At 52.2% G+C, this 11874-nt stretch overlaps 1 protein-coding gene across 3 annotated transcripts in view; it reads right to left on the bottom strand.

The window, feature by feature from the left end:
• Nucleotides 1-11874, bottom strand: part of samd4a (sterile alpha motif domain containing 4A) — a 36462-nt gene that overhangs the window by 7539 nt on the left and 17049 nt on the right. For 2 of the 3 annotated variants that reach the window (XR_010014241.1, XM_063006866.1), the window contains exons 3-11: nucleotides 8891-9163; nucleotides 8538-8647; nucleotides 7066-7152; nucleotides 6504-6753; nucleotides 5844-5929; nucleotides 5193-5311; nucleotides 4777-4987; nucleotides 2962-3088; nucleotides 1900-1983 (exon numbers count right to left, since the gene is read on the bottom strand). Coding sequence is in view for 2 of the 3 variants with exons in the window: in XM_063006866.1 (XP_062862936.1) it covers nucleotides 1900-1983; nucleotides 2962-3088; nucleotides 4777-4987; nucleotides 5193-5311; nucleotides 5844-5929; nucleotides 6504-6753; nucleotides 7066-7152; nucleotides 8538-8647; nucleotides 8891-9163 (1347 nt within the window). In the remaining variant the exon portion in view is untranslated. The remainder of the gene's footprint in view (nucleotides 1-1899; nucleotides 1984-2961; nucleotides 3089-4776; nucleotides 4988-5192; nucleotides 5312-5843; nucleotides 5930-6503; nucleotides 6754-7065; nucleotides 7153-8537; nucleotides 8648-8890; nucleotides 9164-11874) is intronic. The other variant, XM_063006867.1, reaches the window with a different exon arrangement.

Raw genomic sequence — 11874 nt, 5'->3', positions numbered from 1 at the left:
GCCTTGTTATAGCTGAAACGATCACACAGAGGTCGCTCTATTCTAATACTGTTTGTTTTATAAAACAGGAAAGGGCGATCCCTAAACTGTTGCGGCAATGGCGGAAACATATAATTCCACATATATAATTTATTTATTACACCTGTTAACAACACGCTGTGCTACCAGCGGGATGGGCAATTATGACCTCTGGTGGTGATCGATGGTACTGCACAGATACAGGGGATAACGGAGAGCAGTGTGTAACTCTATGTGCACGATACGGATCTCCAGATAAAAAAGAAGTGGAAATGAAAGGGGTGTGTCTTAGTTACGACCCTCCTCCTTAAGAATTGGAGGTCTACAGCAGTAGAGGTGACACTCGATCCAGGAATTGGATTAATAATAATAATAATAATTACATAATTAGGCACAATATTATCGTTATCTTGGCAGCTCTAGTCAATAAAACATCGAGTAAAGCTCAGCCGAAGATAAGACGAGAACGCAAATGGGATTAGTGGGGGGATGGGGGTACGTCTCGGCCCGAGTACGGCGCAGGAACACAGCCGGCTCTGTGGGCAGCGCTCGGGCATTCCTGAGCTCACCGCAGTTCCTCGCTGCGCTCACACACACAAAGCCGCGCTTGTCCGGCCACTGAGGGTCTCTGTCTCAGCTCTGAACCGAGAAAACACACACACACACACACACACACACACACACACACACACACACACACCCTGTTCATGAAGGAAAACTCGGGCTCCACATGAGAACCGCGGCCGTTTTTTCCACAGCCCGGAGTCACACCCAGAGCGGCGAGGTTACCGGGGATCCGGGCCGAGCGGGACGGACGGAACGGCTACGTTTTGTTGTGGCGGCCTCTCGCGGCTCGGGTTACGCCGCTTCGGAGAAACTCAAGCCGACATCCAGAACTCGCCAGGACGGAAAAGTACATTCTGGCTCTTTCCAAAAACGACAGTGTACTTTTCCTCCCGAAAGCTCCGGGCGGACGGCGGAGGCGCGGCGGCGGACGATGTACAGAGACTCTTCTGTCTGAGACGGGGTGCTGTTCCGTGCCGCCTTAAAATCGTGTCGGGTCACATTCCAAACTGCACAAGATGTGCAAATCCAGTCCTGCAACTGTCTTATCAACATATCAGAATAGTTCTACAGACTCCCCCCTTTAAAGCTACACTGTATGGTCAAAAGTATTGGGACACCAATATATATTATATATTTGGGTGGTTTAGGCGGTGGGTAGGAGGTTTTAAGGAGCTGTAGAGGGCAGCATGGGGGTATAAAATTCTACTAATGATAGACTGAGCGGAGATCTACTGTAGCTGTGCTATCGGCCTGTCCGGTTGAGAGAGGGCTGTAGAGATTCATCATAACTGCTGCGATTACAACCTATGGTGGCTGATCGATGGTATTGCACAAAGATGGGGGATAACGGAGAGCAGTGTGTAACTCTCTGTGCACGATACGGTTCTCCACACAGAGCCCTGACTGACCTCAGCCCCACTCGACAGCTCTGGGATGAACCGGAACATCAACTGAGGCTTTCTTGACCACAAATTGGCCACAAATTCCTACAGACGCACTTCAAAGTTTTGTGAGATGGCTTAGAGGTCGCTCTGAACATCCTGAACGGGATAAGCCTTCCCTAAACTGTTGCTGCAAAGTCAGAAGTCAGAGTGTCGTGGCTAAAACATGTACGTTCAAACATTTAAAGGGGCGTCCAAATACGTCTGACTACATAGTGTTTGTTTACGTCTTCATTTATTTTTCCTATTATGTTCATCCTGATCCGAGTCGCTGGTGGTCCTGTGCCGCCCTGAAACACTTCACACGGACGGAAACGTGACCCTGATGACCCAAAAGTGATGAGTGTGATGCGTAACGGGGGAGGTCTCGTACCTTCTAGGGCGTGTTCGGTCATGCTGAGGCACAGAGACTCCAGTCGGTTATTGATGTCCGGCTCAGTCGCTGGAACCTGCAAGTCTGCAACCAAACAGAAAAACACGACGTTTACGGTTACAGAATACAAGCTGAGATGTAAGGGACTTGCTCAAGGGGCCAAGAGTGGCACCTCGGTGGTGGTGGGGCTTGAACCAGTGACCTTCTGAATTCCCTGTATTCAAGGGTTCAGGGTGTGTCAAGCAATCATGATGCAAACTAAGGAGCTGCTCACACAAGCTGAGAGAGGAGACCATTCATGGCACCAAAAGGACAACGAGCGGAGATCAAGGACCTCATGGGGTGCCGGGGCCCAATGTGATACGTCTTCACGGGGCCCAAAATCCCTGACCGCGCCTTTGTCCCCTCTGGCGCGCGTCAGGTGTTTTACGTTCATTATAAGTCATTACAAGTGCTGCAAACACACCTACTGAAATGTCACGTGAGATGTTTGACAATATGTTGGGGCGGCACGTTGGCTCGGTGGGTAGCACCGTCCACCTCACGGCGAGAAGGTCCTGGGTTCGATTCGATTCCTTTCTGTGTGGAGTTGGCATGTTCTCCCCGTGTCCGTGTTTCTCTCTGTTAATAGGCAGGTGTAGCCTAGCGGTTAAGGTACTGTACTTGTAATCGGAAGGTCGCTGGTTCAAGCCCTGCCACTGCCAGGTTGCCACTGTTGGGCCCTTGAGCAAGGCCCTTAACCCTCAATTGCTTAGACTGTACGTTGTCCCAGTACTAAACGCCGAGAATGTAAATGTGTGGGTTTCCTCCGGGCGCTCCGGTTTCCTCCCACAGTCCAAAGATGTGCAGTCAGGTTAACTGGTGCCTTGTAAATTGAACCCACTGCAACCTTGACCAGGCGAATGAATGAATGAACATCGAATCTCAGCAGAGCCGAGGTGTCGCCAAGACCCAACCGGGCGTGTTTGACGTAGGGATGGTCCGTACGCCATACCTGATAACCTGACGGGTGAATAGAAGCGGCGGCAGACCGGGCGCGTGTGGGTGGTGCGGCTCTCTCACCTGCCAGCTGGAACATGGCCATGGTGTGTGGGTTGGTGTGGACGGGAAGGGAGCGCGTCCTCTGCACGGAGCTGTGGGTACGACTGGGCATGCTGTTACTGCCCCCCGGGTTGGCGAACCACAGACCCTACACACACACACACACACGCACACACACACACACACACACACACACACACACACACACACACACACACACGCACACACACACACAACAATATAAATCAGAAATGCTTAAAGCTGATTGGATGAAACTGAGAGCTTTAAATAACATGAATGAATTCTATAATTAGAAGGGGTGTCCCAATACTTTTGGTCCATACAGCCCCGTCATGGTAGCCCCGCCCGACCTGCCAATCATCCATCCGCGCCCCCCTCCGTTCCCTTTCTTTTCCCTTTTTCAGCCCTGCGCTACAGAGACGGGGGAAAAACAGGAAATGCCGATGTACTGCTCTCACTCGCACTCTCGCTCTCTCTCGCTCTCTCTTCCCTCCCCTCTCTCCTCCTTCTCCCCAAAACACCCCCCAGCCCCGCCCCACGGGCTACACTTCACCCCGTACCGTGACTCATCCCGAAACACACTCCCCTAAACCACAGACATGAATCGCATGGAACTTCCTCCCATTGTACAAACACGTAGGAAAGCGCTTTACACACACACACGCACACACACGCGCACACACACACGCGCACACACACACACACGCGCCGAGCTATCGGCCGCTCAGAGTTTCCACAATCGCTCAAAGACGTGAATCAGCTCTGTAACAACATGACCCGACTCTTCCATTCCAGCACCGATGGAGAACGTCTGGAATGCAGAGAACCACCTTAAAAAAAAGCACTCGCTCTGCAGTGTATTAGCTTCCTCCGAATTTCTCCCAAATTTAGTCATATCCAATTACCTGGTCATATTTTACATCTTGAGTCCTGACAGTCATATGAAGACCCGTATCGCGCACGGAGAATCACACGGATCTCCGTTATCCCCCGTTTCTGTGCAGCGCCTCAATCAGCCACCAGAGGTCGCAATTACATCAGTTTGTGAGGTTTTACCCTCGGCAATCCCACCCTGCGGACAAGTGTCGGCACCCGGCTTCACAAGTTCCCACTGCGCCACCCGAGCGCCATTATACAGCGGTTCGAGTGATTCGTTCGAGTCATGATCAAGCACCGTCTCCATCTGACCTCGCCCAGGATAAAAAGGCCCACGGTGCCCGCTGTGAGAGACAGGGTGGGCATGGAGAAGTGTACAGCTGGCATATCAGAGGGCATCGAAGGAAGCTGACCCATCTGTACAGCCAACCATCACAAAAAACCCACATTCCCCATCTTCTTCTAATCGGGTCGTATCCAATTCCCCAGCTGCATCCCGATTCTGACCGAGGAGGGTCGTACCTAACACACGCCCCACCAGACAGGTGTACCAGCTTCACACAGAGATCCGTATGGCGCACGGAGAGTCACGCACCGATCTCCGTTATTCACCGTCTCTGTGCAGCGCCTCGACCGGCCAGCAGAGGTCGCAATTAGACCTCAGACACAGCCGATCACGTCTGTGTAGGTGGTAGGTTGGTGCTGCATAATAACAAGGACTCTGAGATCCTGGGTTCGTTCCTTGCTTCTCTTAAGGTAGCCTGAATTTCTCCCACCTCCCGAACAGTTCAAAAGGTGGCACTCGGTTACCCCTCGCTGCGCTCCGTTCCCACCGGGTGGCGCTACAAGCAGCACAAACCTAACCAGAGATTCCTGTTGCATCTGATCACATGATGCCTGACCCCGCCCCAGTCCTGATGCGTGCAGTGTGTGTGTTACCTGTCGGCCCTGTTTCAGGTTGGTGGGGGTGCTGCTGGTGCTCCGGGGCGTGTGAGCGTGACCCAGGAGGCCGGCGGTACCCAGCAGGCCGAGGCGGGCGACCGGGAGGCTCCGCGAGGGCACGGGGAACTGGCGCAGGTTCCTCCGGGAGCACACGCCGCCCACGCACACGGCGCTGGGCAGGGAGTTGGACTGACCGAAGCCGCGGCTACTGCAACACACACACACACACGGTTAGAACGCCGTATGGACAAAAGTATTTGGACGCCCCTGCTAACTACGGCGCCAGAGTGTTTCAGCCACGCCCGCCGCTAACGGCTTTCGTTTTATCGGTGGGCGTGGCTGAAACACTCTGGCGCGGTAGTTAGCAGGGGCGTCCGCGTATTTCCATCCACGCCACGCGTGATGCCCTTTACCTCCTCATCTGTCGGTACCCGGTCATGTCCAAGAGGTGTTTCCGTGGGAACGAGCGGAAGAGCTTCTGCACCTGCTGCTTCCATGACAACAGCCTCTTCTTCTGCGTCTCGGTGAAGGCCTGATGGAGAGAGAGGGCGCGTGGGATCAGCGTTCAGGACCAGTCAGAGCCTTATCGTTTAATCGGGTCTCGGGTTCGGATCTGACCTTGCTGCACCCTTGTGGGTTTCCTTAAGCCCCGCCCCCCCATTCCGAAAACATGCAGATGGTGGATTGGCTGCTCAGAACTGTAATACCACAGTACTAGCCAGTTAAGCGGTCAAGCTGACTGAAGCTCCTGCCACTCGTGCCCACCACAGCTTCAGCTAGAACGACAGCCGCTCTTCTGAGCATTATGAAGTATGACTGTAGGAATTTGTGCACCAAAGGACGATATAGTGTATTACAGCCGCTCCAGCCTGGTCAGGGTCTCGGAGGGAAGCACTAACCACAGCGCAGGAGTAACCAGACCAGGACGAAAATCCTTCGCAGGGACAAATCATACTGTGTCTGTGTGGACGCCCGGCCGGCAGACGGCACCTCTGAGATTCGAACCCGGCTCCCAGAGGTTGTGCTATCGTACTACACATCGTTTCTATGATGAATGAACTCACCTCGTGTAGGAGACACTTATCGATGAGCTGCAGGTACGAGCTGATGTTCTCCTCGTCCGGCCGGGACACCAGCAGCTGTGTGCACACTGACACACACACACACACACACACACACACACACACACAGGTGAACGGCGAGGCACACACACCGTACGGACAAAAGTATCGGGACGCCCCTCCTACGTTTACATTTTCGGCATTTAGCAGATGCTTTTGGAGTGTGTCTATGGGGATTTACACTCATTTAGTCCAAGGAGCATTTGTGTGGTCCACCTTAAAGTCTATAAGAGCATCAAGAGGATTTTGGAGTGTGTCTATAGGGATTTATACACCTTCAGTCCAATAAGCATTTGACAGGATTTTGGAGTGTGTCTGTGGGAATTTACACTCATTTAGTCCAAAGAGCATTTATGTGGTCCACCTTAAAGGCTATAACAGCGTTTACAGGATTTTGGAGTGTGTCTATGGGGATTTACACTCAATCAGGGCAAAGAGCATTTGTGCATTTGTGTGGTCCACTTTAAAAGCTATAACAACGTCCATTGGATTTTGGAGTGTGTCTATAGGGATTTACACTCGTTCAGTCCCAAGAGCTCTCGTAGTGGTTCGGTGGAGTCCTACAGCTTTAGAAACAGTGTGTGTGTGTGTGTGTGTACGTACCTTTGCCCATGACGCGGGTGAACTGAGCGGGAATGTCCCCCTCCGCCACCAGCGTGGTGCTGCTCTCGGCCTCCCCGGCGCTCACGCACACTCCGCCCGGCGCGCTCTTCGCCTCGCTGCCCAGCAGGGGGCGCTGCTGCTGCCGCTGCTGCTGAGACTCGGTCAGGCTGCTGAAGGGCTTCATGGGAGTCACGATGATCTGATGGAGCTCCTGCAGCGGGGCGCGGAGGTTCCCTCCCTCCAGCACGTCCTGGCACACACACACACACACACGCAGAAAACACGCCACCCGTGAGACGCCAGGAACAGACTGGGGGGGCGGGGGCGGTCGGTAGCTCGAGGGGTGATTAGCAGATGCATGTATGTGGGTACCAAAAGTGGTCCACCTTAAAGGCTGTAACAGCGTCCACAGGAGTTTGGAGTGTGTCTGTGGGGATTTACACTCAGTTTACAGTAGCTTGAAGGCTGATTAGCAGACTCGTGTATGCGGGTACCGAAGGTGGTAACTGTGTGAGAGAGGAGGTGAGAGGTGAGGAGGAGAGACTGTTAGTGCGTCACTCACCTTCTCCAGCGAGCGTAGCATGTTCTGCCTCTCCCTCAGCTTCTGGATGCTGATGATGATCTTGTGCCGCGCCCCCTTCGTCACGTTCTGCGCGACAGAGCGTTTGTTAGCTAGCATGCACTGACACTTCTTTTTATACGGAGATCCGTATCGCGCACGGAGAGTCTCCGTCATCCTCCGCCTCTGTGCAGCGCCACCGATCAGCCAGCAGAGGGCGTAACTGCAGCAGTTATGAGGAACCCCGACAGTCGGTGTCTGTGTAGGCGCCCGACTGGACGTCAGCACAGCCGAGATGCCGGGTACCTAGTTCTCAATTGTACCAGAGGTTGAACAGCTTTCCTGTATGGTAACCCGGCACTGGTGCAACCTCGAGATCTGGAGTTTGAATCCCAGGCTGTGCTATCGACCTGGCCAGGCTCCAACAGACGGGCTTCGCTACAGCTCTACAAATGTGGACCGCTGCTGTCTATTCCATGTGCCTGCACCCGAGTACGGGCGGAGTTCATAGAGGTCCAACTTCACACAGGGATCAGTAACACACACACACACACACACACACACGTCTCACACACACACACACACACACACACGTCTCACACACACACACACGTCTCACACACACACACACACGTCTCACACTCACACACGTCTCACACACACACTCACACACACACTCACACTCACACTCACACTCACACACGTCTCACACACACACACACACACGTCTCACACACACAGACACACGTCTCACACACACACACACGTCTCACACACACACACACACACACACGTCTCACACACACACACACGTCTCACACACACACACACGTCTCACACACACACTCACACACACACACACGTCTCACACACACACACTCACACACACGTCTCACACACACACACACACGTCTCACACACACACACACGTCTCACACACACACACACACGTCTCACACACACACACACGTCTTACACACACACACACGTCTCACACACACACACACGTCTCACACACACGTCTCACACACACACACACACACACGTCTCACACACACACACTCACACACACGTCTCACACACACACACACACGTCTCACACACACACACACGTCTCACACACACACACACACACACGTCTCACACACACACACACGTCTTACACACACACACACACACGTCTCACACACACACACACGTCTCACACACACACACACGTCTCACACACACAGACACACACACACACACGTCTCACACACACACTCACACACACACTCACACACACACTAACACACACACACACACACACACACACACACACGTCTCACACACACACTCACACACACACTCACACACACACTAACACACACACACACACACACACACTCACACACACACTAACACACACACTCACACTCACACACACACACACTCACACACACACACACACACACACACACACACACGTGTCTCACCTGCGTCTCCAGCTGCTGCTCCGACAGAGACATCATCTCGTCGTAGGTCATGGTGGAGAAGAGGCCGGCGTACTTGTGCAGGCGGAGACTCTTCAACCACGCCGGCACATCTGCGGGCAAGAACACACACGCCCGTCACACACCCCGCGTAACCCGCAGAGCACGGCATCATGGGAAAAAAAGCAACGCGGATATCTGAGTCTGCTGGGAAACACGGTCTAGGTCAAAGTTCGCCAGAACAACAGCCAGTCCAAAGAGCATTTGTGTGGTCCGCCTTAAAGGATATAACAGCATTCACAGGATTTTGGAGTGTGTCTATGGGGATTTATACTGGTTAAACGGACGACTCTCACCCCTCATGCCGCTGCCCTCCTCCACGAACGAGCTGCGATGCGCCACGCCCAGGCCCGATCCGTCGTCCAGGTGCTCGCTGCCCCCGCTTCCCGACGACGCCACGCTGCTCTGGGGCGAGAGGGGGGCGTGGTCGGGGGTGTGCGGCGCCCCCCGCCCCCGCAGGTCTTCCTGAGAGAGCCAGCCGTGACCCAGCGGGTGAGAGGAGCCGCTCATGGGCGGGGTGAGAGAGACCGAGCGCTTCAGGGGACTGTGCTGACCCGCAGACTGCAACACTGCACACACACACACACACACAGTCAGTGATTGTATACCCACAACAGTCACCTGTATTATAGGTGTAGCTTACAAAATAACCAATGAGGGTACATACAGTAGCACTCAGGTGTTCCTAATAAAGTGCTCACTAAGACGTGGTTCTTACAATTAGTAAAAAAACATAGTTACTGGACTAGTAATCAGAAGGTCACTGGTTCAAGCCCCACTGCTGCCCATGTTCCAAAGACAATAAACCAGTAAAATGTAAAATCCAGTCCAACAAGCATTCGTCCGGTCCACCTTAACGGGCTAGAACATCGTCCATAGGATTTTGGAGTGTGTCTATGGGAAGGAACAGGCACTCATTAAATCTAAGGAAGATTTAAGTGGTCCACCTTAAAGGCTGTAACAGTGTCCACAGGATTTTGGAGTGTGTCTATGGGAATTTACACTCCTTCAGTTTAAAGAGCATTTGTATGATCCACCTTAAACAGTGTCTACAGAATTTTGGACTGTGTCTATAGGGATTTATACACGTTTAGTCCAAAGAGTATTTGTGTGGTCCACTTTAAAAACTGTAACAGCTTCCACGGGATTTTGGAGTGTGTCTATAGGGATTTATACTCATTTAGTTCAAGGAACGTTTGTCTGGTCCACCTTAAATGCTGTAATAGCTTCCACAGAGTTTTGGAGTGTGTCTATGGGAATTTATACTTGCATTTGTCTGGTCCACCTTAAAATCTATAACAGCTTCCACAGGATTTTGGAGTGTGTCTATAGGGATTTACACTCGTTCAGTTTGAAGAGAACTTGTCTGGTCCACCTTTAAACTGTCAGCACGTCCACAGGATTTTGGAGTGTGTCTATAGGGATTTATACTCATTTAGTTCAAGGAACGTTTGTCTGGTCCACCTTAAATGCTGTAATAGCTTCCACAGAGTTTTGGAGTGTGTCTATGGGAATTTACACTCGTTCAGTTTGAAGAGAACTTGTCTGGTCCACCTTTAAACTGTCAGCACGTCCACAGGATTTTGGAGTGTGTCTATAGGGATTTATACACAGTTTAAAGAGCATGAGTTGCTCAGGCACTGATGTTTCATGAGAAGTCCTGGCTCACACTCAGTGTTCCAATTCATCCCAGACTGACCGATACACTCAGGTCCACATATTTTAGGAGGGATTATTGACTCTTCGGAGGAAGATGCTACGTGGGCGCGCGTCTATGACCGGAGGGCGTGGTAGGGAGCAGGGTATGAGGGTATGAGGGCAGGAGGAGGGTAGGGGGGCAGGAGCGGGTGGGCAGCACAACAGTTTGTCCTATGTATAGGCTTTGAAGCGCGCGGTTAAAATAGGCGCCCAGCTAGCATTACAAGCGCCCGTCCCTAAATATTAGGCATTTCCCCTAAATACAGACCCCACAAAGGCTGCCTTACAAGGGAAGGGCCGGGATGGTATGCGGCGCTCAGTTAGGGACGGATCGTGACCACGGGGGGTGGGGGGGGGGGGGGGGGGTGGGGGTGGGGTGATGGGTAGCGTCCGTTTGTCTGAAGCTATCTTTGTGTGGCGCGGGGGTGGCGGGATGCCAGGCTAAAAATTCTAATGTTGCTTTCGACCAATTAAACGCTGGAGGAGAGGCGTCCAATCAGAGAGCTTCATAATCTTCATCATCATCGGAACCTTGACCACACCCGCATCCATCCGAAATCTAACACGCACCAGTCATGGACTCGTCATGACACGTCCAATCACTGACCACAGACACGTCTAATCACCGACCACAGATACATCCATTCACTGACCTCAGATACGTCCCATCACTGACCACAGATACATCCAATCACTGACCACAGATACATCCAATCACTGACCACAGATACATCCAATCACCGACCACAGATACATCCAATCACCGACCACAGATACATCCAATCACCGACCACAGATACATCCAATCACCGACCACAGATACATCCAATCACTGACCACAGATACATCCAATCACCGACCACAGATACATCCAATCACCGACCACAGATACATCTAATCACTGACCACAGATACATCCAATCACCGAACACAGATACGTCCCATCACTGAACACAGATACGTCTAATCACCGACCACAGATACGTCCAATCACCGACCACAGATACGTCTAATCACTGACCAGATACGTCCAATCACTGACCACAGATATGTCTAATCACCGACCACAGATACGTCCAATCACCGACCACAGATATGTACAATTCACTGACCTCAGATACGTCCCATCACTGACCACAGATACATCCAATCACTGACCACAGATACATCCAGTCACTGACCTCAGATACGTCCCATCACTGACCACAGATACATCCAATCACTGACCACAGATACATCCAGTCACTGACCTCAGATACATCCAATCACCGACCACAGATACATCCAATCACTGACCACAGATACATCCAGTCACTGACCACAGATACATCCAGTCACTGACCTCAGATACGTCCAATCACCGACCACAGATACATCCAATCACTGACCACAGATACATCCAGTCACTGACCTCAGATACGTCCCATCACCGACCACAGATACATCCAATCACTGACCACAGATACATCCAGTCACTGACCTCAGATACGTCCCATCACCGACCACAGATACATCCAATCACTGACCACAGATACATCCAGTCACTGACCTCAGATACGTCCCATCACTGACCACAGATACA

The sequence above is a fragment of the Trichomycterus rosablanca genome, chromosome 13, assembly GCF_030014385.1.
Source record: "Trichomycterus rosablanca isolate fTriRos1 chromosome 13, fTriRos1.hap1, whole genome shotgun sequence".
Lineage (NCBI taxonomy): Eukaryota > Metazoa > Chordata > Actinopteri > Siluriformes > Trichomycteridae > Trichomycterus > Trichomycterus rosablanca.
The sequence above is the reverse complement of the archived record's forward strand: the minus strand, read 5'-3'. Positions and strand labels throughout refer to the sequence as shown.